General features: G+C 34.5%; 10 protein-coding genes across 10 annotated transcripts; 5 read left to right on the forward strand and 5 right to left on the reverse strand. All coding sequences in view use genetic code 12, as the record gives it.

The window, feature by feature from the left end:
- Positions 1 to 195: 195 nt before the first annotated feature.
- On the reverse strand, positions 196 to 2,085 carry CAALFM_C307550CA (uncharacterized protein; the record flags this gene model as incomplete). Its single annotated transcript, XM_714741.1, has 1 exon — positions 196 to 2,085. The coding sequence occupies one exon, from the start codon at positions 2,083 to 2,085 to the stop codon at positions 196 to 198; it is 1,890 nt and encodes a 629-aa protein (XP_719834.1).
- Positions 2,086 to 10,805: 8,720 nt separating this feature from the next.
- TCC1 (Tcc1p) lies at positions 10,806 to 13,052 on the forward strand (the record flags this gene model as incomplete). The annotated part of the gene is made up of 1 exon (XM_714740.2): positions 10,806 to 13,052. One exon carries the CDS (start codon positions 10,806 to 10,808, stop codon positions 13,050 to 13,052), a length of 2,247 nt encoding a protein of 748 aa, XP_719833.2.
- Positions 13,053 to 13,168: 116 nt separating this feature from the next.
- CAALFM_C307570CA (uncharacterized protein) lies at positions 13,169 to 14,035 on the reverse strand (the record flags this gene model as incomplete). The annotated part of the gene is made up of 1 exon (XM_714738.2): positions 13,169 to 14,035. The coding sequence occupies one exon, from the start codon at positions 14,033 to 14,035 to the stop codon at positions 13,169 to 13,171; it is 867 nt and encodes a 288-aa protein (XP_719831.2).
- Positions 14,036 to 14,289: 254 nt separating this feature from the next.
- Positions 14,290 to 14,559, forward strand: CAALFM_C307580WA (uncharacterized protein; the record flags this gene model as incomplete). The annotated part of the gene is made up of 1 exon (XM_019475346.1): positions 14,290 to 14,559. One exon carries the CDS (start codon positions 14,290 to 14,292, stop codon positions 14,557 to 14,559), a length of 270 nt encoding a protein of 89 aa, XP_019330891.1.
- Positions 14,560 to 14,803: 244 nt separating this feature from the next.
- CAALFM_C307590WA (uncharacterized protein) lies at positions 14,804 to 15,136 on the forward strand (the record flags this gene model as incomplete). Its single annotated transcript, XM_714737.1, has 1 exon — positions 14,804 to 15,136. The coding sequence occupies one exon, from the start codon at positions 14,804 to 14,806 to the stop codon at positions 15,134 to 15,136; it is 333 nt and encodes a 110-aa protein (XP_719830.1).
- A 355-nt stretch (positions 15,137 to 15,491) lies between these two features.
- Positions 15,492 to 16,142, forward strand: CAALFM_C307600WA (uncharacterized protein; the record flags this gene model as incomplete). Its single annotated transcript, XM_714736.1, has 1 exon — positions 15,492 to 16,142. One exon carries the CDS (start codon positions 15,492 to 15,494, stop codon positions 16,140 to 16,142), a length of 651 nt encoding a protein of 216 aa, XP_719829.1.
- Positions 16,143 to 16,315: 173 nt separating this feature from the next.
- Positions 16,316 to 19,903, forward strand: TIP120 (Tip120p; the record flags this gene model as incomplete). The annotated part of the gene is made up of 1 exon (XM_714735.2): positions 16,316 to 19,903. One exon carries the CDS (start codon positions 16,316 to 16,318, stop codon positions 19,901 to 19,903), a length of 3,588 nt encoding a protein of 1,195 aa, XP_719828.2.
- A 34-nt stretch (positions 19,904 to 19,937) lies between these two features.
- RIT1 (tRNA A64-2'-O-ribosylphosphate transferase) lies at positions 19,938 to 21,251 on the reverse strand (the record flags this gene model as incomplete). Its single annotated transcript, XM_714733.1, has 1 exon — positions 19,938 to 21,251. The coding sequence occupies one exon, from the start codon at positions 21,249 to 21,251 to the stop codon at positions 19,938 to 19,940; it is 1,314 nt and encodes a 437-aa protein (XP_719826.1).
- Positions 21,252 to 21,319: 68 nt separating this feature from the next.
- On the reverse strand, positions 21,320 to 22,318 carry CAALFM_C307630CA (uncharacterized protein; the record flags this gene model as incomplete). Its single annotated transcript, XM_714732.1, has 1 exon — positions 21,320 to 22,318. The coding sequence occupies one exon, from the start codon at positions 22,316 to 22,318 to the stop codon at positions 21,320 to 21,322; it is 999 nt and encodes a 332-aa protein (XP_719825.1).
- A 175-nt stretch (positions 22,319 to 22,493) lies between these two features.
- Positions 22,494 to 24,026, reverse strand: FUM12 (Fum12p; the record flags this gene model as incomplete). The annotated part of the gene is made up of 1 exon (XM_714730.2): positions 22,494 to 24,026. One exon carries the CDS (start codon positions 24,024 to 24,026, stop codon positions 22,494 to 22,496), a length of 1,533 nt encoding a protein of 510 aa, XP_719823.2.
- Between the last annotated feature and the right edge of the window lie 186 nt (positions 24,027 to 24,212).

Genomic DNA, 24,212 nt, shown 5'->3' on the forward strand with positions numbered 1-24,212 from the left:
AGCATTTGTCTATGAGAGTACTTTCAGGGTTTATTGTTTCGTAGGACAGTATTGATTACTTGCGCTATACTCTACACACCCTGTAAAGCTGTCTATATTTCATTGTATATACATTTCGTATCTATCTATGTACACGTGAACTCCATTTTTCTCACACCGTCAAACAGAGCAATGGACAGTTTATGGTTAACATAATCATTCAATCCAATAATCGTATTTATTTGTTTCATCCAATTCAAGGAGATCATTGTAGGCAGACTCACTTGATTCATCAATTTGTAAATATTGATTCAATTGATTATAGTCAGATGACGGGGGCAGCAATACCAATGATGATGGGTCCAGAAGAACAGTACTAGGTATCAACCGACTATAAAATGGAGTCTTGCTAATGTCACTGGTAATGGTCTTCCTATTCGTCCCGTCAGGTGATTTCTTTGGAGTTGGAGAATCAATATAATTCAAAATTGGTTGACGAATGATTGCCTCCAAACTAGGATGTAAATATAACACCATTAATTCATTAGTCAATTTCTTCCCCGTTGGTTTAATATTAATATATCCAATATCTTTAATCACTAGATCAATTGTACCATAAAATGGTGGGATAATGTATCTCTTATAATAACCACGTAATTCATTTCGTTGTTGCTGTTGCTGCTGACGATTGACAATAAAGTGACTACTCATTGATTTAGGAATTTCGTTGCGTTGTAAAATTGAATCAACTTTTTCAAGATTTTTAAATTTATGCAATGCAAATTTAGTAACGTTTCGTATTTGATACATTGAATCTTGTCCCGGAAATTGTAAGTAACCTACCCCATTTAAACTCAACACTTGCCCATTTTTGACAGTATCAAATTTCGATTTCAATGATCCATATTTAGAAGTGTTTGCCCCTTTAGTTATCCGAGCAATTTGTTTGTGATTCAATTTATCAAAAATATCTTGTAAATTCTCATTTGTGGTAAAGCCTGGTACATCAAATAATTCTTTTATACCATCAATATCAACAGGAACAACATCACGAGTGAATCCAGGGATATGCGAAGTTCCGGGACCATTTTTGGAGCTGAATGAATCGATTAATCTATCCAATTTTTTAAAATCTTTATTTTTCAATGAAGCAGAAGAAGATTGTTTTTCGTCTGGTCTTTGTTGAAGAGCTTCGTATTTCCAGTGTTTAACATGATGGTTGATCAATAAACTTTTCACTAACGTAGATTTCCCACAATTTGTATCACCAATAATGTACGAATAGTTTGGGATAAAATGATATAAATCAGTCATTTTCCAACGATCTTTGCCTGAAGCGATAAAAACATTTTCACGGGGTACATTAAATTTTTTAAACATATAATTTTGTAAAAATTTCTTAAAATTATTATAAAAGGCAACATTTGTTTTTGGGATCAAAATATCACTCTTGGTCATGACAAAGTAAATCTGTTGTGGTGGGCGATATTGGAAAATATCCTTATTTATCCCCATGGGGAAATCATTTGCACTGAAAACATAAACTAACGGAGCATCTACTGGGATAGTAGACAACACTTGTTGTAATTTAGGAATGGGGAATTCTGATTTGTTTAAATTATCCCTGTTTGGGTCATAAATACTTCTAGTTTTGGAATTATAAATTACATCATTGCAACGTTTGCAGCTTAAACTATGCCCCAGATGGGTTTGTTGATCTTTGGTTGTGTCACGAGTATCTGCTTCAACTGGTGTTATTTGTTGTAAACTTGGTACTGATGCAACTTTCTCATCATCTTGTTTTGGAGCACTGAAATTGTTGATTAACAAATTTCTATCAGAGATGTCTAAATTTTGTAGTATTTTTTCATATTTCTTATTCAATTCTGAAGTTTTAGCTTTTTTGTCGGTATTGCTGTCGTTTTGACCAGGTAAACGATAATAACCTGGTTTGTCAGGAAATTTATCCTGCAATTGAATCCCACACGATCGACATTTCGTATCACTCAACAAGTTGTAAATATATGTTTGTGGATGTGCTTGTGAAGAATAGTATCTACCAAGTGATTTTCTTACTGATCGTAGTAGTATCAGCCTACTAAACATTGTGTTGCTGTTTTATGATAGGATGATGTTGTTTCTTGAAATAAGAGATGTAATTTTTTTTTCATTGCATCAGCTCTTCTGAGTTCAACTATATACAGGAATGAAGATTTCTCAAAATATGAAAAATTCTAATATTGATAGTGTTGCAAACTTGGAAAACAAGATCTATGAAGAGCAGAAGCTAGAACTTGATTGCAAGGATATCATTCTGTATATAAATAAGAAAATACTATTTATGGGCATGGATGGATGACTGAAAACTAAATCAGTCTTGAAGATATAGGCCATTACTTTACTTTAAGGACATTGTTTGATAGGAAAAGTGTTTGAAGATTCTTGTGGAGATCTTGTCTTGACATAGTTCACAACAACTACCAATAACAAGTCTACAACTATCACGACCATCTCTCTTGCCTATATGGATAATGTCAAATATAAGAAACTTACTAACACTATCTTCAATGCTTAAAAATTCATCTCAAACATTACGTGTGACTGACCAACCAGAACTCAGACAAATTAACCACCAAACAGTACACAAAACGGAAAACAAAGGATCATAACTATGATTGTTACTTCCTCCATATTCATACGTGCATTCATTTATGCATATGCAATGCAGTAATGCACACAAAGCTTTTGTTGAAAAAATTGAGTATTGAATGACGTAAAAAAAGAGAAAAAATAATCAAGAGAAAGAAAGAAGTAACTTCAAACGGAACAAGGTGGGACAAAACTAAACGGAATTGAAAAAATTTATAAGCAATAAAAAGCGAGACACTTTCCTGTTAGTTGCTGCCTTAAAAGTACATTTAATTATTATTTACTCTTAGTACAGCTGTTGTTGTTGGTATGCATTGATTTTATTACGGCCACACTCCTATTTTGATCTGCAAAATTTCATTACTGATCGTGTACTTTAATAAAATTCTTGGATACAAAAGATAATATGTATTACTGACCTGGTGTGGGTTGTTTATTATTGCTGTTGTTGTTGGTAGGTGATGGTCGTGAATGCTAAGCCACCAAAAAAGTGAACAATTGAAAAAAAGATAATTGTAACGATTTCAAATGGGCTTATTCGGTATTATCTCGTCAACAGTGATACCCCCAGTACACAAATAAAATTCCATACTATGAATAGGTAAGATAATTGCTTTACTCTTATACTCTATCTATTAATCTTAATATGCTAGACTTCTGGTATGGTTTGCCTTCAAAGAGTGATCTCATTTATAAAATTAAGGGCGTGGTATGAGGAGGTCCGGAAAAAGAAAATCAAAAACCCAAAAACTCAAAAACCCAAAAAATGTTGGATTTAATTACTTTTTATGTGATACGGAGAACGGAATGTCAATACAATAGGGACTTAACAACAATTGAACAATAGGGTTACTATAATTATTAGCACAATATGCATAGCTTAAATTGTTGCTGTAATTGGTTGGTCAATTGTCTAGTGTCAATGATACCGTTTTAGGTAAAAGAATAGTAATTGATTGTTTGGACTAAAAAAAAGATAAAGGATACGAGTTGCTGCAATGCAGAAACACGTAAACGCAAGCTAGATATGCTTGATGGCTTAATTTATAATTTTGGTAGGATTTATCTCAAAATTTCTTTTGCATTGTCTTTTTTTTTTTTGCATTTGCGCTGCTATTCTCAACATTCCGTTTTTTTATCGTCCATCATCATCAACCGGGGAAATAATACCAAAGAGCTGAGATTGAACACAATGTGAAACTGACGATAATAAAACAGGAAGAATTGGTAACTCGGATAGCAAAATAACTAACAAGAACAAAATTGGGAGTATTTTAAATATCAATTTATGAACAACCAGTAGAATCAATAAATTGAGAACTACTCTTTTGCCTTTTCTTATGTAACTAGCTCATTAGTTCTGGATTTGATTCATTTAGTGCCTTTTTTTTTTACTTTTCTTTTGAAACTTATCAATTTGATCCAAAATTAAATGCATTTAGATTGATTTAAATATATTAAGACTAAAACAGTTTTTAATTTAAGAAACTCTAAATTTCAAAACAGTTTCATGTCATCAAAAATCAGGTGGTGATGGACTCGTCAAAACTTGTCTGATAGTATAACTATTTTAAACTATGCGTAAGTACAGGTTGACTTGTTGGTTTTTATTTTAGATTAAAACTATTCAAATTCTCTTTAAAACTATCCTGTGATTTGTGAAACAACACACATAGATAATAGTAAAAAAGCATTTACTGCCATTATATCAACAGCATGTGTCCATCATACTTCTTTTGATTAGTTTTCTTGCCATAAATACATCCCCCCTGTAATCAATCTACCCATTTGATTGGAATTCCATTTCTATTCTTGTGAACTTTCTACATGGCTCTAGATTCCTTTGTTAGATGTTTGAACTCATGCACTAAAATTAAATATTTTTTCCTATTGTTGCATTCCTGTTCTTGATTAGTCATGATGGTGATAACGCAAGAGAACAAAAGTTTGTTAATATTCTGGTTTTGAATTTTACAGTCAAATGATATAGTTTTCTTATTTGTACATCAGATGATTCCATTTGATGTCAGCTGATATTGTTGTTGCTCAGTACAACAACGTACATATGCCATACCTTTATCTTAGTACTTCTTGGTTTCACATTCACTTCAACAAGAACCCCACAACAAAACTTCACACCAAGTGTTCTATCATTGATACAAGCATACTCCTTTTTCATTTATGTTTTCGAATAATTAAGTTTTGTGATAAGAACAAGTATTAGGATTTTTGACAAACCAGCTAATAAGTCCTTGATGCATGTTGCGGAGTTATGACACCTCCTCTACAAGTAAATGCATTCTGAGGTACGGCACAACAAATTATTATCTTTTTATTTCTAGAAGATTGTCGACATCTAAAATCGAGTATTTGTGAACTGATTCAATAGGGGGGAACCAGGGGTATAGGATTTGTTTTCTAATATTTCTTGTCAGCCACTCATAGGTTGTAAAATCCATAAATGTCTACTAATTAAATATCAAACCGAGTTTAGAATTGGAACATTTAGGATCAGTAGCAGCACTTACAAAGCTAGATTTTAGTTATTACAACAACAAATTGAACCATCAATAAAGACTTTAGTTCTCATTTATAGTCACAAGTTTTCACAAGGTTTACGTTTTAGGTTTTTACGATTTAGGTTTTTAGTTTAATGTACTATAAACTAAGTTAAATTAAACAGACTTATGATAATGGTAAGAGTTCAAGAATAAGAAAAAAGGGGGGGGGGGGGGKGAAACGACATTTAAAGTTGAATATTACAATCAGCTTTTTGTTTCTTACGTTATGAGTTTCACTTTGTTCTGTTACCAAGTGACTAAATAATAGTAACATGTTGTGTTCCATATGTAGAAACAACCTTTCGATGATTGTTAACAACCTAAATCTCAATTGCGCCTCCCGCAGCCTTTAAAATTGATTTTTGATTTTTGTAATAATAATATTTAGTTAAGTTGGACTGGTTTAAGTTTTTTCTTTGAAAGAAGTAATTTTTTTGTAGGATTGTGTTCTATAGGATATTATGCTGATTCCAAAAAAATCGGAACACTTTTATCAATGCAATGTGTATTTTCATGTATCTGTATACTGGTGTAGGATTGTTTTGGTCTCGTATGAGTGGAAATTACAACTGGTAGTATCAAAGTAATGGAGGGTGTACAAAAAAAAAACTGTGGGGTAGGTGGGAAAGTAGGATCAAGGAAAATTACGGATACTAATAGAGACTAAAATTGGAAAGAGGGGAAGACTAGCAGATGGTTGATGAGAGAGTTAAATTAAGTATGGTTGTTGTTTTGAATGGATACATTCGAAAGAAAATTACACAGCAACTTGGAAAATATACCACCAAGGAACGAAAGAGGCCATAAATTCTACAAAAATAAAACAAAACACAACACAAACCAAGATCCAAATGAAGTAAGTTAAATTTGAATTTGCCTAATTTGGTAATTGTCTATTTAAGCTTTTCATTTAAGAACCTATGAGTTAAGGTTAAAGTTATAGAAAATACTTGATGTTTAAAAAAGTATATTCAAATCAATGGTTTTATAAGCTATTATTATTGTTACCATTTCGTCTTTGCTTTGAGGGGTTTGTTATAATCTTTTACTTTTCTCCTTTTTTTATTATTGTCAATTGTTGAATATTGTATTACATGCAATGTCTATGCTTTTTAAATACCAACTATAACAATAATAAAACTATTTGATTGGGTTGAGGGTGAAGTTTTATTATTACTATTTGATTTAGTTTACCACTATCACGCATTAAACTACCTTGGGTTTTAACTTTGCCACAACTAAAATTTGGGGTTTTTCTTGTTGGTTTCAATTCGTATTATTGTTATTATTGCTTAGTTTGGGCAAGATGTGTTAATTATTATTACAACCTATTTATTTTTTTTTTTTTACTGCAAAAGCAATTTGTCTAACAAAATAAAACAACAATAATACTGGTGATGTACTTTGTTTTCTTTTTGGATCTATCCACTGTATCAATTAACGATCTCTGATATAATTATTTTCAGACCAAACCACCAAACAAAATAAACGGAAGGATGGAGAAAACAAAATGCAGATGACGCAATTTGCAAATTTCCGTTGATTATTATTTTTATTGGCTACTTTTGGTTTCGAGTATTATTATACCTCACCAGCCAATTGATAATCATATGGGTTTGAATGTTTATACACAGTTCGGTTTTGGGTAATGAATAAAGTAATAATAATAATACCGTATATCCATGGTTAACGACGAACTTCTTTCCTACAAATCAAGGAAAAGATCTCATACATTGGTTGGGGATGTGGATATACTAGGTGAATAGTACCAAATTGATTCCAAAGAACTTTACTTCAAGTGGCTATATGGTACTGTTATTATAGCTCCAGTAACAACTTATCATCAAATCTTTCTGTTATTTCTTTTCTCCTACTTATTGTTTTCATGTAAGATCACGTTCAACGGTGCTGGATGAAAAGACTTATAATAACGATTACTCATAGAGTAGTTAAATAATAATATTTTTGAAGACAAGTACGTTGAGTGCCAGCTACTACGACAACCAGGAAAAAAAAAAGGGGCCACAATACTATATGGATCTTCGGCTAAATAAGCTTTCGGGTAATACATATTGGTATAATAATTATTTCTTTTCCTTTTTATTGCCTGACAATTAGTGTATTAATAAAATCGTTAAATCACAGACTGACTTATTAGTTCCCATGATCAAAAAAAAGTAAAACAAGTACACACATATATATATGTAGGTTGGTTATGTGTGTTTGTGAGTATGAGGCAGGCTGAAATCAATCAAGATGGAAATCGTTTATTTCTTTACAAATTTTCTATATTTTGCTTTAGTTAATCATCCTATATTTTTTATATTTACTATATTGTTGTCCATAATAGGTTGGTTAGTTGGTTGGCTGCTATTCTTTTTATTCCTTGTCTGCTAAACTGACAACAAAGAAGAACAAGATGAGATGTGGTAATTTGCTGGGTTTATGGTAAATTGTCTCACAAATATGGCAATAGTGGAGAAACGCTTAATCAAATAATAATAATGATAACAGAATACGGAATTAGAAGAAAAAAGAAATTAAAATTAAAGTGAAACAAAATGGAACGTTAAAAGGTTATTTTACCTTTATTTATACGTGAGTAAACTTGCATAAATGCGCAATTACCCATTTAGCATGAAAATGGAAAATACAATAGACTGAATTATACCCACAATTATTTGTTAGTGTTTGATAGTTTGAACATCTCTTTTATCAAAATTAAATACATTCTATTTACTTGCCCTTGATATTCTTTCTTAGCAACAGCAATGGCCAGTACACATTCAATGACAATAAACTATGCATGATTGTATTGTTGGACAAACTATGAATACACCTTCAACAGCAACAATAAAAGACTTTCAAAAACCCTAAACAACAAATGTAGCACAACAACAACAGCATGCAATATGCAATATGTATTATGCATAATTTTAATCTTAAACTTTAGTGACATGATAATATACTAGAACATGCATGTATGTTGATAATGAAACAACACTCTAACAATTTGCGTACACCCCCTCCCTTGGCACAGATCAGCTAATATAATAGAGACAATAGATTTAAAGCCCTAAGTTACATTTCTTTCTCTTGGCTCCAGCAAGTTGTTTATAGCAAGCAAATAATTATGATCCTATCCATTCAATCATTCATACGTCCTGAAGAAAGGAAGAGGCTTCGACAGGTTGGTCTATAATGGAAACAAACCGTAAACGACAACTTCGACTAGACTTATGGCTCTCAATAACAGCCTATGTGTATTGTGTTAGAATATCAAAGATATTATAATCGTATTTGGCTATTGTTCTGTTCATTGTTGTTCTATTTCATCATTGGTGGTGACGAAAAACGAGTGACGCACAGTATTTTCTGAGTTACCTGACAACAAGAATATAATGTGTTTTTTCAAGAATACACTTCTCCAGGAAATAAGATAGATTGTGTTCTTCTCCAGTGATGATAACCACAAATCAAACTTTACTTATCTAGTATAATTGGTTGGTTGCGGTTTCATAATATAAGGTTGTTAGTGTTGTAAATCGAACAAATCAGCAAACCAAAAAAAAAGTTCTAATTGTTAATGGTTCGGATTCTACAAGCATAAATTATCAGCAATCTAGGCTTTTTGGTTACATAATTATAATGATGGCAACACAACAGGACTACCTATTTCATCACATTCTGCATTCATTCGAATCTTCTTTTCAGTCCCAATTTTTAATTTTTTTTTTCCTGCAAAATTTTTTTTCTCACCCCCTTTCACCCCCCTCCAAAGACGCATTGCCGGCACCTCATCTCTCTCTTGATCGGTTTTCTTTTTCACCCCCTCCTCCGGAAGCCTCCCCTTTTTTCTGCAGATTTATTTTTTTCTACCAACTTTTTGCATTATGCATTATGCATGTGTTGTGCATATGCATAAATAAATAATAATTACTAAATAATAGAATTCTATTGTCTAAGTATCTTTACATAATTAATTATTATCTTCTTGCATTTTTCCACATTGATGAAACTGAAATTGATTTCATTCTTTTTTTCTTCCAACTTCAAACTGAACATAACACACAGCCCACCTAGCCGACACAATCCACACACAAACACATCCCTTAAACGATTAATATTGCTAGTATTAGCGGTATTATTAGTCATTTTTTTTCTTACTAAAACACAATATTATGTCAATCCACATAGCTCTTTTGAGGTGGAGTACTTTTAATTCGTAAATCAGGACAACAGGTGGTAAAAAGCTAGTATAGATGTTAAGGAGAAGAGAGGAGAGGGGCAAAATGAGGTTGAGTTTTGAAAACTACAAAAAAGAACTTCCACTAGATTTGCTAGATTTGGATTGTAGCGCGAGAAGACAGAGGAAAAAGGTTGTTGTTTGGAAGTAACAGTTTAAAGTATAAAGTATAAAAGTATAAAGCATAAAGTTGCTTTCGTTGTCGTTGTTGCTGAGAAAGGAAGTTGTTGTTGGGGGGCATATATATATAGCGATGTAGATATCGTAATAATTATGAATACAAGAAAATGAACGAACAAGTACAAATGCAAATCTACCAACAGCAACAGAACACAAAATCCACATATAGAAACAACTACTTTAGATTTTAGACAATGCATGCATGAAAGAAAGAATATTTTTATGTAGAAATTACTAAATTACTGATTTTCTTTTTTGTTGTTTAAGGTGTGACAATATAAAACAAAACATAATAATAATTAAACAATCAAATCATAATCATAATAATATTATTATATACGTATATATAGTTGAATAGGTTAGCAATACTGTTATTATTATTTTCATTATCCTTTAATATTACACAAATGCATAATATTGAGAATAATTTCCACTTCATTCTTTACAATTGTTCTTCCCCCCTACACAATAATGACAACAATGCCAATTCACTAAACTAAATTTAAATTATGTATATGGAGTGAATGCGCTTGAATAGAAATTGTTTTTTTCGGTTTGTTACAGGTGTAAAGTACTAACCATAATTGATTAAAGAAATGGTTATAAATACACAAAACAATAAAAAGAAAACACAATAAGCAGAGGCACTAAATTGAAACATAAACAATTTTATTTTTCAAAAAATAATAATAGCTTAATTTAACTAAAATATTTCAACAGATTAGACAAAATTCTAAAAATTGAAATACAAAAAAAAAAAAATAGAAAACACACACCAACAACAACAACAACAACAACGAAACTGAAAAGAAGAACAGCAAAAAGAAAAAGAAGAATTCAATTTCAACAAAAATTTTTTTCTTTTTTATAAAACTCTTTTTCTTTCCTTTTTTTTTTCCTTTCACTTCTTCTACAATTGAATCGATACATTTTCAATTAATCCCATATCTTCAACTACTATTATACGAATTGAGAATCTCGAGGTTTTGCAACATTTGAAATTCTAATTTAATATAAGGATCAGAGCATTTATTGATATTCAAATTATACTGTACTTTTAAAATATCTTCCTTTGCATCAAATTTAGTCACCTGCCTCTCCCTCATTGTCAAATTTGATTCAAACTCATTCACTAACCCTCCTATTAATATTCTCCATACATTCAGCTGAACAATATTTTCAATACTAAAATGCCTATATCACCAGTAATGGCTAAATCAGCATCGACTGCAACAACAACCACAGCACCAACAGCAGTTAACACTACTTCGTTTGATACTGCTGCCACTGAAACATGGATCACCTGTGGTGAATGCGCAAACACGTTAGGGTTGATTGTATCGGCCATCAAATCATTCGAAAGTGCTGTGAATAGGGATCCAGCAAATGCCACCGCTTTAGTCGGATTGAGTTCTTCTCTTAGATTAAATGATATCAGTGTCAATGAAACCATTGGATCACAAGCAGCAATTGAAAAATTGAATAAATCACTTGAATCATTCCCAAGCTTATCCAAAGAAGCCAATATTTTCAAAGAATTGTGCGAATGTTATTTATTAGTCGGATTGAATGATCAAGCTTATCAAGCCATTCAATCAGCAATACAGTTGGCACCCCAAGATGCGTCACTATGGTTATTGAGTGCCCAGACTCTAATTAGAGCTGGTGCAAGAGCTCATGCCACCGGGAGTTTGGCTCATTGTTTATCACTCTTACCTGATGGTACGTTTTCCCTGACTGATATTGAAACTGCCAGAGCTGCGCACGCCGAGTTAGCAGCCATATCAGCAGCTGATGGTAATATAGAACTTTCAATAAAGGAATTAAGAGCAACATTAGAATTACCTCCACCTCCATTGTCAAGAATCGACGAATATGTCGCGTTAGTTTGTGCATTGGCATCAGCTTTGGAACGTGATAATGATATCCCTGGTGCTATTAAGGTTTGCGAAGATGGAGAACTGGTAGTTGGCAATTCTCCAAGAATACTAATGTCCCATGCCTATCTATTATTATCGAACAATAGCTCCCCAAACATTAATGGTGCTGCTGAACAAGCCATCAATTTATTGACTAAAGTTGTTGATGTGGAAAATGAGAGTGCCGTGCAAGAAGGCAGTGATTTCTTACCTTGGTATTTATTGGGTAAAGCAAATTCATATTTGGATCCACGTGCAGCTTATGATTGTTATCAAGTTGCATTGCGTTGTGCTTCTAATTGTTCGATTATTTGGTTAGCTGTGGGTAAATTATATTTAGAATTGAAACAATTGAAAGATGCCTTGGAAGCATATTCTCAAGCATTGAAATTACAATTGGGAGACGGATCAAATGGAACTGCTACAGCTTGGGATGGGTTGAGTTGTGTTTATGAAAGATGTGAAGATCAGTTGATGGATGCATCAGATGCTTGTAATAGAGCTGCGGCATGCTTTAAGGCAATGGGTGACATTAAAAGTTGTCAGTTTTTCGAGGATAGAGCCATTGCTTTGGAAAAAGCTTCAAAAAAGGAGGGACCAATGTTGAATTTAAGGGATCCACCAGATGTGCCAACTTTTTTGATCAGAGATATTGTTGCATTAGCACCTAATGAAAGAATTACCTTTACTAAACAGCAACTACAAGCTCAACAACAGGCCCAACAACGTGCCCAAGATCAAGTCCAACAACAACAAGCCCAACAACAACAAGCACAACAACAAGCACAGCAACAAGCACAACAACAACAAGCACAGCAACAAGCACAACAACARCAAGCACAACAACAAGCACAACAACAACAAGCCCAACAACAGCAACAGCAACAACAAAGTCATAACCAATCGCCAGTGCAACCACATCATCAAGAAACAGCTAGAAATAGTCCTCAAGTGCCAATTCAAACTCCACAACAACAACTAGTTCAATATCAAGGACCACCAGCACCACCACAGTTACCACCTCATCAACAATACCTTTATCCTATGCCTAAAAATTCCCCACGTCAACCACAAGTATCAACTCCACAAATACAACATGCCTGGTCCCCTCAACCCCAACATCTTCAACAACCCCAACAATCACCACATCAAAATCAACATCAACCACAGCAACCACAGCAACAGCAGCAACCTGGTTCTCATCAGCCTCAGCAAAATCAACCACCAGCGCCTCAATTACCACCTCATCAGCAACAACAATTTTTTTATCCACCTCCACCACTTGGTCCAGGACAACCACAACCAAATGGAGGACCACATCGTTCACCAATGAATCCTCCACAAATGAATCCTGCCGGCGCASCCCYTATGCTATGGGTCCAGGAGGTCCCAACAATAGTGCTCCTGGATATTACAATTATGTATCTGTTCCTGGCGGTGCACAAAACCTGCAATATTCATCACCAAATTGGAGAAGATAGATGTAACGGTAACCCGAAAGAGTGGTCAACTATTTAAACAATTAGAGGAGAGAACGAGTTTCATTTTTTTACGTATTTGGCTTCAAAGGTGCATATGTTTCTCTTTTATTTTTTTTTGTGATCACGAACTTATATATAATTCTGTATATTTATTTATTCTTTAATGATGTTTATAAAATCGTGCCAGGTACCAACGTTTAAATTATCTCGTAGACCAGATTTATCAAATATTTCAACAATTCTTGAGCCTTTAATGGCACATGGGAAATCAACATTTAATAATGGTAATAAATCAGTCCCACTATCACCAATATACATGATTAGGCCGTCTTTTTCTTCTTGTATTTGTTTCACTATATCCAATTTATCTTGTGATGTTCTAATTGTATATTTTGATTTATCCCACAATCCCGTAGTAGTCATTTTCGTTTTTGCTTCTTCATCATCACTATGGAAACTCAACTCATTAGTGATAATATCATCAACAGCCAATCCATGATTAGCAAGACATTGTTTGATGAAAATACTTGTCCAATTAGCACTAACTATAATTATTGGGATATTCAAATTTTGACAACGTTTGACAAACTGACTAAACCCAGGTCGGAGTTTTATTTTATTATGGTTTATGTTAACATAATCCTGGAAATCTTTTTTGGTCAAACCTTCGAATATCTTTGATTGTTCAATGAGCTCAATTGATTGGTTTTCGACAGTGGATAGTTCATCTTGGAATTTGATTTGCTGAGATAAATAATCGGAACATTCAATACTAGTTGTAGTAGTGTTTGGAAAATTAAACGAGTTTTTCAAATTGGTGTAATTCTGATTATATGATTCCACAAATTTCTCAAATGGTGGTAATACTCTTTGTTGTCGTTGTTTTATATAAGGTACTTGAGCCACATATTTAATTGTATCTTCTTCGGTTATTGTCTCATCCCAATCGCTGATAACTAATGTTGGTCGTGAATGTCTCATGATTTGTGTGAGTGATGATTTCGATACAAATGATTTCATTGTGTCGACCCACGATCACGAGATTATTGTATTCCAGTTTATAAATCACAATCTAGACAATACGGCTTAGGGAGAGAGGAAACAAGAAAAAAATTAGTATAGAACGAGTTTTAAGTGGGGGGATGCGAAGAGTTAATTAACTTTCAAAGAAGTGACACTTGAAATCCCTTCGAGATTTTTTTTTCTTTAATATTTGATCTTTTCTTTTCTTGGTCTTCTTTTCCTAAATCACTAACTTATAACTAACAACCACCATGAGTCAAGACAAAAAAGAATTTGGTCAATTGGGTGATATTAAAAAACAAATTGATGAAAAATACAGTCATTTATCTGCTGCTGAAAAAGAAAAATTGGTAATTGGCAAAGTTGAAGGGAAATTGGGGAAAGTTGAAGGTAAGTTAGGCAAGACAGAAGGAAATTTAGGCAAGGTTGAGGGCAAATTGGGTAAAACTGAAGGTAACTTGGGTAAGACTGAAGGTAATTTAGGAAAATTTGAAGGTGATTCTAAACCTAAAAAGAATTGAGAAATGATCCACTCAGTAAATTACTGTTTATGGTAAATTGGTCTCAATCTTTGCTTTCTTTTTTTTTCCCCCTTTACTCCTATTACTAGTTCAGGTAATCTTTAAACCCAATTATTATAGGTTCTATGTCGTCATGATCTGTTTGGTTTGTGGATAGTAACAATCAATATATATAACGCTTTTTGATTTTGCTGTTCTCTTCTTTTTTTATTGCTTCTTGAATTTATCAAAACTATACCACAACATGTCAACTCCTAAAAACAATGAAGATAAGCCAGAATCATCAAAAGATTTCGATATAAATGATTTGGTTAAACTCGAGAGTATTACCCAAAAAGTTCTTGATCCCAACAACGAGAATCCTCATATGGGCGAATACATCAAAGGTACTTTTTCTTACATTGCCAATGCCATGATTAAAATGCAAACCACCAACGATAGACAAGCTACTGCTAAAGAAATCGCTGAAGATTTGTCCCAAAAGTTCGATGACTGGGTCAAGAGTAGAGAAGCAGCTAAAGAGAACCAATCTGCTGAAGATACTACAGCCAACAAAATAGAAGAATCAAAGCAATGATTAATCTAGGCAAAGAAAAAATGTTCACAATCCTTATATCCATTACAAGTGATGATTAATTCATAACGGACTCAAACCATGTATATGTCAATCTAGCAAGTGGTCGAAAGAAACATATAGCCGTGTACGTCAGCTAAATGTGATATAAATATATATACCTCTTGCAATTCTACATTAAGATATAATAGTTGATTAAAAATGTATATTTTGGTTAGATAAATTGACAGAAAGAAAAGTGGTGAAAATTTTCTTACCAAAGAACATTTTTTTCTTGATGGGTCTCTAATTTTTTTTTGGGTCTCATCGAAAACGCTCCCACTTCCCATCATCTCTAGAAACCACTATACACTACATAATGAGTTCTGTACCTGCTTGGAAACGTGCTGGTTTAAGCGTCAAGGCTCAACAACAACAAGAAGATGAAGACTCATTAACTACTAAAAGAATTGAAAATGCAGACTTGACAGTGAAAGAGATTAAAAAAATCAGTAATAAAAGAAAACTTCAAGACGACACCAAACATAAATCCAAAAAGCCACCAAAACGTATCAAACTACCTAAGAATGAAAGACCACCACCGCCAGTAAAAGATCAGTTGACATATCTCAAGCAATTTGTGGATGATAAAGAAAATTGGAAATTCAACAAACTGAAACAAAATTGGATTTTGAAGAATATAAAGAATATTCCTAAAGAATATGAAGAGGCATTAATCTTATATTTGGGTACGCTTCAAGGTGGCTCTCGTGATCGAATTATTCCTGAACTAAAAGAAGTGATATCAAAGTGGAACACCCAATACGAAGAAGCTGAAAGAAAAATTGAAGAGGAGTTGACTAAGAAAGTAGAAAATGAAATCGACAAAGATTCCAAAACAAGTAACGATGCTGAAAACAAAGAGCAAAAAGAAGAAGAAAAGGATGCAGTTGACTTGGAGTATGCACTCAGGTGTAGGGCTATCTTATCTAAATTAACAGATGAAGATATAGAGGTTAAAGGCCAATAAATATTACATAGTAGTGCTAACAATATATTTTTGTAATGATTGCGAGACAAAGTAACACTACCGAAAAAAAGGGAATACACGTACTTTTTCTGAACTTTGAAACTAAGTTGATCATTTTCTATACACTTTTTTTTCTTTCTACTTCTAACTCCCCCAGACATAAACAATTGACCATGCATGATATTAATTTCAACATATTGAAAGATAGGGCAATGGACGTTGACCCGGATATTAGGTTTATGGCATTAGAGGATTTGCGAAAGTTCTTGCAGGACGAATCAGCAGCCCTGACAAGAACAACCCTTAATCAATCGTTGGAAAACTTCTTCCCTATATTACTCAACATGTTAAACGACCAAAACCCAGACGTCCAGACCCAAGCAATAAAATCATTTGAACCAATGGTTAAATACTTGTCAAATGAGACTTTTTCGAAATTGGTCAAGAAATTATTTGCCTTGGTTCAACAAAACAGTTCCTCAACAGGTAATGTTACAGGGATGAAAAGCTTTACAGTTTCCGTTCCTAACATTGCACTTCGCTCTTTATTTGCTCAATCAAACTCGAGAGACAAGTCTGAGTTTGTGTCTGATAAATTGTCAAATTCAAATTATCGATTTGACCCTCATTTGGCAAGATATATTATGGATTATCTTATTCCTCAAATCGTTGGCAATCCCGTCACCATTGACTCTATTGAATTACTAATTGATTTAGTCACTGAAATTGGATATGTTTTGACACAAGATGAATTATTAAACTTGTCACTTTATTTAACCAAAGTGGCCTTGACTGAGACAGGACTTATTGGCAAAAAATCGATGGTGGCATTGGAACGAGTCGTTGCCTTGGTGCGTACGGAGGTGGTAATCGACAAATTGTTGGCTCAAATTAATCAGCTGATTGAACCAACAAAATTATTTGTTATTTTCCAATTGTATTCTGTTTGTTTGAAGCGTGGAATAAAACCAAATTCCATTGATACAATTTACAATACCATAACATCGAACTTGAACATTGAAGCAACAGAAGAAGAAGACGATGATGATTTGGATTTTGATAATTTAGTCAAAGAAAACTCATTAAAAGATGAAGCACTTACCACTCTTATTGACTTGGTTTCACAACACTTCTTGCCGGTTGAATCCAAGAATACTGTGATTGCATTAATAAAGAGCTATGTGAACTACAATCCATTAGCACAAGATGAAGACTTTATCGACGATGAAGAAGACGATATTTCTTTTAGTGACGATGAACAGGAAGACGACGGCGATGGTGAGAATGACGGATCATGGAAATTGAGAGCTAAGGCAACGATTTTGACCAGAGCACTTCTCAAGAGTTTCCCTGATACACTTGAGCTTCTTTCAAAGGAGGTGTTACCCGTATTTTCATTTGCCGATTCCAATGATCAAGTGGTTTCTGAAGTCATCAAGAGTAGTATCGCCATAGTGAACTCGACATCACCTAGGGATTCAACTAATGTGAGTGAGCTTTTTCCAATCATAGCTGCACGCATGAAGCTAGCCAAAGAGACGCAAGTTCCACTTTTCCTCAAGCTTGTTGAAAGTTTGAACCGTTTTGACAACACTTCCTTGGTGCTTGAAGTATTTAAAATTATAAAGGACAGAAAATTGATTACGTCTGGATCATTTGACTATTTGCAATTCTATTCTAGTACCTTGAAATTCCATGACAACTTGCCACCACTAGTCATTGAACGGATGTCGTCAGATTTTATCAAAAACCTTGATGATAAATCGTTTAATATGATAACTGATAGCATCAAATGCTTGAGTTTATTGTTTCATCAAGACAGTCTTGAAAAATTGGATGCTATTGTGGATTTATTGATATACAAGGTGGAAAATAGTAAGCAATATCCCAGTGACTTGGTACGTCAATCCATAATTGCTTTGGGTGAGGCATACGGTAGAGCAGATAAACAAAAAATTTTAAACGTTTTCAAACACTCAATTGAATATGAAGGAACTAGCAAAACCACCATAGATGTTTTAACTCAGATTTATTCCACTGATATCCCATCAGAGTATTCATATTTGATTCTTAAAAAATTGAGTACATCAATAATGTCCAGTACCGAGGCTACGTCAGTCGCATCATTATTGCTTATGAATAAAATATTTGAAAGATTACCTTCCGGAGATTATGATGATACTGCAGGAAATCTTGTTCAGTTACTAGCTGTAACAAACAAAGCCAACTATGAATGCATTTTCCATATATTGATAAAATTGGTTGGCACTGTTTTGCAAGAAACCCACCGAGCACCATTATTACAAACGATTGTCAAATTAGTTAATGAGGGGAAAATTGAGGTCGCAGACAATTCATTCTTTCAATTTATAACAACGGCATGTAACCAAATTCCTGATTTATACAATTTTTTCGAGGATGGTCTCAACTTGAATTCTGAACTAAGTGCTAAAATTTTGGCAATTTGTGCCTCGCAAAACAAACTCGAAAACAAGATTATGGAGAGAAGAGAAGAATTTCAAAACTATTACAACTCCAACATCAATGATTCTCGACTTGCATTTGATATCTTGTTTCTTGGTTACGTGGGTACACACATTGAGGTGAAGGAGTTAGATGTTCAAACTTTGATCGGACTTTTGAGCAATTCGCAACTTACCAATGATGACAATATTCTGGCAGCTTCTACTGCATTGGGATTGATTGCTCAAAAACACATTGACTCGGCTGTCCCTATTATATTAAATGCCTATGAAAGTAGCGAGAAGACAATTATCAGAGGGTCATTAGTCGATTCTTTAAGTATCGCTGCTGATGCCTGTAACGAGGACCAAAAAAGAGTGATTTGGGATAAAGTTTTTAATTTCCCCGTTGAGTTTGATCACGAAGTGATTACAGAACTAAAAAAATCAGGAGAATTATTAGGTAAGATTCCAGTTGTTGATGAGCTTACAATCAATACAGACAATTTGAAAACAACTTATCTTATTCTTGTCATCACAAAGTCTTTGCTCAATAATCTTCAAGCAACAAAAGTTAACAATACCTTATTGGATTCGTTGATCAAATCATCAATTGAATGGCTTAACATAGTGAATATTGATATTAGACAAATTGTTGTTGGCAATTTACTCACAGGTTTGCACAGTAAACCTGACACCATCTTACCAATATTAGATCTGATCATTCTTCCTAAAATATTTGACCAATTGCAAGCCGAGGATTCGTTTAAGAAAATTATCACTATGGGTCCATACAAGTATGTTTTGGATGAGGGATTAGAAATAAGAAAGCTTTGTTACGAGTTTATTTATTCGGTAATTTCCTTGGAAAATGCTGTTATTAAAAAATACAATATTAATCTTGAAAAAATTGCCAGTAAAATTATTGAGGTTGGTTTAATCGACACCCAGACAGATATCACCGTGTTGGCTTGTATTAACTTGACTAATTATATTGAGTTACACAAAGACAGTGCTGTCGAGTTGATTACACGGGATGGTGGCAATGCCTTTACTACCATGATTAACAATTTGAAGAAGCAGTTGAGCAAAAAATTGTCAGCAAAAGCATCCACACAAGATTCAGAATCTCACCAGGAAAGAATCAAGTCTATTATCAAATTATCGAAAAAATTTGCCAGTGTTGTAGAAGCTGCTGAAAGCATCGAGCTTGCTGCTGCTATTAGAGTTTGGAATGAATACAACAATGATTTGAAAACAAATTTTACAATTTATTATAACAGTACCGATGGTGTATAGATTTTTTTTTTTTTGTTTCTTCTTTTTCTATGTACTAAAATAAAAAGGTGTTTACACTTTGAAGAGTGCTTCTACTGGGATTGACTTTGCATATTTGCGAAATCTTACTCAAATGTTGCTTGATTAGAGTTTTCGTCACTGTTGGAGGGGTTGTAGTCGGACACCAGTTCAAATCAAAATTTAAACACAATAGCACCAAAGCCATACCAACACTTAGATCACGTCCTGTATCACATAAAATGGTACACGGCAAGTCTATTTTGATTTTGGGCAATATCTCTCTGAACTTATTTGAGCCCTTTTTGTTGCTAGAAATCGAGTACTGTAAAATTTGTCTGTCTTTAGGTATATCAGTAATGGTATATTCTTCATGAAATAAAATGATATTTGTATTAACCTGACTAAATTTGGCATCTCCCTCCAACTTCCCAATCGAAATTCCAGTTTCGCCAAGTTTGAAGATCTCCATGGAGCCATCCACGGGATTATATAAACTATTGATCTTTTCTATCAATTCTGTCTCTCCACATTTTATATAACCATCTTCTAATAAATCACCCGCCATACTCCAAAACACATCAGCTCCAAACTTCCCATTGCACAATGATGAAGGAACCCATAACTCATGATCATCAGCCGAGCCTTGGATGTAATCACACGAAATAGTACCATTACCAGTTCTGATGTCAATTCGTTTGTGCACATCAACTTTTCTGGATGCAGATATGCAACAGATATTGTACACCGATTCGTCCAAATTGCTATTCAAGCTAGCCCCGGGATAGTACCAAGAAGGAATTAGGGGCTTGTCTAGTTTAAACCCTTCAAGCAACTTCATCTGTTTTACTGATGCCACAAACGATGGAATCAATTTCTCAATCGAGTTATGTTCACTTTTTGAGACCATACTAGACGGCGTTCTTAGCCAATCGCCGGTTCCAAAAATGACAGAATTCAAAACAGCACACCAAATGGGAATTGTTTTCAGCAACGCATCGGGCATTAGTTTCCCCCTTCTTGTAGAATCAACTATCACGACACCACCATGCTCTAAAATAATAGGCAAAAGATGCAAGTTCAATCTACGCAAAGAAAAAGACCACACATTGGTATGCCCATCTGTTGACTTGAAATAACATGTGTCTAATCTATCGTTTAACGGAACATACCATAGACCACATCTTTCATTGGCAATTAATGGATACAGCAAGGACCTGTGTACAGTCCTGACAAAGTATTGATCATGAACGATTGACTGTAGCCTGTTTTTTAGTGACAACAGAGACTTTTTCAAATCTTTATTTATTTCATTTATATCATTATTTATATTAAATATTGGTTGTTGCATTTACGTAATGGTAAAGCTCGCAAAAGCTCTAAAAGTGAATATTTTTTTTTTTCAGTGATGTGATGTGCCTAACTCCTATTTAATCTTTTTCGTTTCAATGCTTGCAATCTCTTCTCTTCTTCCATTTCTCGGCGATCTTCCCTCTCAGCATCTAATCTTGACTGGTACTCCTCATCAAAAATCTCTGCACCAGTAGCTTCCATATCGTCCGAATCATAATCGTCACCGTAATACATTGAACGTTTTTTACCTTTATTGAACATTGCCCAAATTTCTTCTCTGTTGATTTCATCTGCACCATAACCATCGTCGTATTCTTCATCGTCCTCGACAAAATCACTCAAATCGTCTTCTTCTTCTACCTCTTCGTATGATCTGGACTTGCGCTTTTCTTCAAGCCTTTGTTTTATTTTGGATGATGGCTGTCTTGGTGGCAAAGGTGCCTTGATCACAGGAACTGGTTTCGATGCCCGTTGAGGAATAGGTTTCACATGTGGTTTTTGTGGATATGCAGTAGTTGGAGGGGACGTATGACGAGGATTGCCAATTGGTTTCTGGGTACTTTGACGTGGTGCTGGGCCCGATTTAGTGTCTAATGGCTTAGATTTTGCTTCTGGTGATTTGCTTTTCTGCAAAAGGTTTATCGATAGTTTGTTGTGGTCGATGGTAGCTGCTTTCTTTAATAGTTCATTATAATTTAACTTCTTTTTAGGTGGTTGTGGTGGTTGTGGTGGCTGTGGTGCTAAAGATGGCGACAGAGTACGGGATCTTTGAGAAGAAGGTTGACGACTTCCAGATCTGGTTGAAGTAGATGACTTAGGCTTACTAGTAGTTGTCTTTTTTGGTGGCAAGCCTTTCTTTTCCCTAAGTTCTCTTTCCTTTTGTTCCCTTTCCAATCGTCGCTTTTCCTTCAATCTAGCAACCACTGGATCTATTGGGCGGTCTTGGCTATAGTTCTTAAACTTATCTTTTGTCACAACAGTATCGGACTTTTTCTCAACAGGAACTTGCTTCTGTTGAATTTTCCCCTTTTTTTCAATTTGTTGAAGAATAGATGACAAGCCCATTTTGATCCAATGCGTATACCAGACGTAAGCTGAATGTAGTCACTAATTGTCCTGAAGTAGGGTATCGATGAAACAAGTGCAACCTAGGCTGAAAAAAAAAAAAAAGATGAATCAAGAAAAAGACAAGTACACGTATACACACAAATATCACGTGACCTACTTATGGCTCTTCTTTTTAAAAAAAAAATAATGAATAGATACATGTATATAAATAAATAGCTATCGAGTCTACAAAGCTTAATCTTTTGGTCCAATCATGTTTTCTKGGTCTAACCCATTGGTCAAATTCCTCAGACGATAAAGCACCCAATTCCAAACAAGATTCTTTCAAAGTAATACCTTTTTTGTGAGCGTTCTTTGCAACCTTGGATGCAGCATCGTAACCAATCTTTGGGTTCAATGCAGTGACCAACATCAATGATTCATGTAACAACTTGTCAATCTTGTCAGTGTTGGCTTCAATACCATCGACACAGTGCACTCTGAAAGAAGCAGCACCATCAGCAATCAATCTAATTGATGATAACAAGTTGGCAATCATGACTGGTTTGAAAACATTCAATTCAAATTGACCTGAAGCACCAGCAAAGGTAATAGCAGCATTGTTACCGAAAACTTGAGTGGCGACCATAGTCAAGGCTTCATTTTGGGTTGGGTTGACCTTACCAGGCATAATAGAAGAACCTGGCTCATTCGATGGCAAGGACAATTCACCGTAACCACATCTTGGACCTGATCCCAAGTATCTAATATCGTTGGCGATCTTGAACAAGGAAGCAGCAACAGTGTTCAAGGCACCAGAGGCTTCAACGATAGCGTCGTGAGCAGCCAAGGCTTCAAACTTGTTTGGAGCAGTCTTGAATGGAAAACCAGTCAATCTAGAAACTTCTTCAGCAACTTTAGAATCCCAGCCTTTTTTGGTGTTCAAACCAGTACCAACGGCAGTACCACCTTGGGCCAAGTACAACAAGTTTGGCAATGATTTTTCCACTCTTTCAATACCATTGGTCAATTGTTGAACGTAGCCAGAAAATTCTTGGCCCAAAGTCAATGGAGTGGCATCTTGTAAATGGGTTCTACCAATCTTGATAATGTCCTTGAATTCTTCAGCTTTAGCTTGTAAAGAGTCACGTAACTTGGTCAATTCTGGAATCAATGAGTTGTTGATTTCAGTTACAGCAGCAATGTGCATAACAGTTGGGAAAGTATCATTGGATGATTGTGACATGTTACAGTGGTCATTTGGGTGCACTGGTTTTTTTGATCCCAATTCACCACCCAAAATCTCAATAGCTCTGTTGGAAATGACTTCATTGGCGTTCATGTTTGATTGAGTGCCAGACCCAGTTTGGAAAACAACCAATGGGAAATGGTCGTCCAATTTACCTTCAGCAACTTCGGTAGCAGCTTGTTGGATAGCAGCTGATAATTTTGGATCCAAAGCACCAAGTTCTTCGTTGACTTTGGCGGCAGACTTTTTTAAAATACCAAATGCTCTGACAACTGGGACTGGCATACGTGCTGCTTCACCACCGATCTTGAAGTTCAGCTTGGATCTGGCTGTTTGGGCACCATAGTATTTGTCGGTTGGCACCTCAATTTCACCAAAAGCATCTGATTCAATTCTTGTGTTTTGGAAATTAATAGTGGAAGTGATAAAAGTTCTCAAAGGAGCAACAGCTTTAAAGTTTCTTGATAATCTCAACATCGTTAGGTATACTGGGTTGGATAGAAAAAGAGAAAAAGAGTATTTGATGTAGACTTTTTTTTTCTCCTTTTGATTTCAACCTGGGGTTCGTGAAAATTTACACCCACGACCAAAGTACGTGAATTCTCGGTTATTTAAACATTTTTTTTTTTTCTGTTGGACTCCCTCGGAAACGAAATTTGATTG

Source organism: Candida albicans, chromosome 3 (genome assembly GCF_000182965.3).
Source record: "Candida albicans SC5314 chromosome 3, complete sequence".
NCBI lineage: Eukaryota > Fungi > Ascomycota > Pichiomycetes > Serinales > Debaryomycetaceae > Candida > Candida albicans.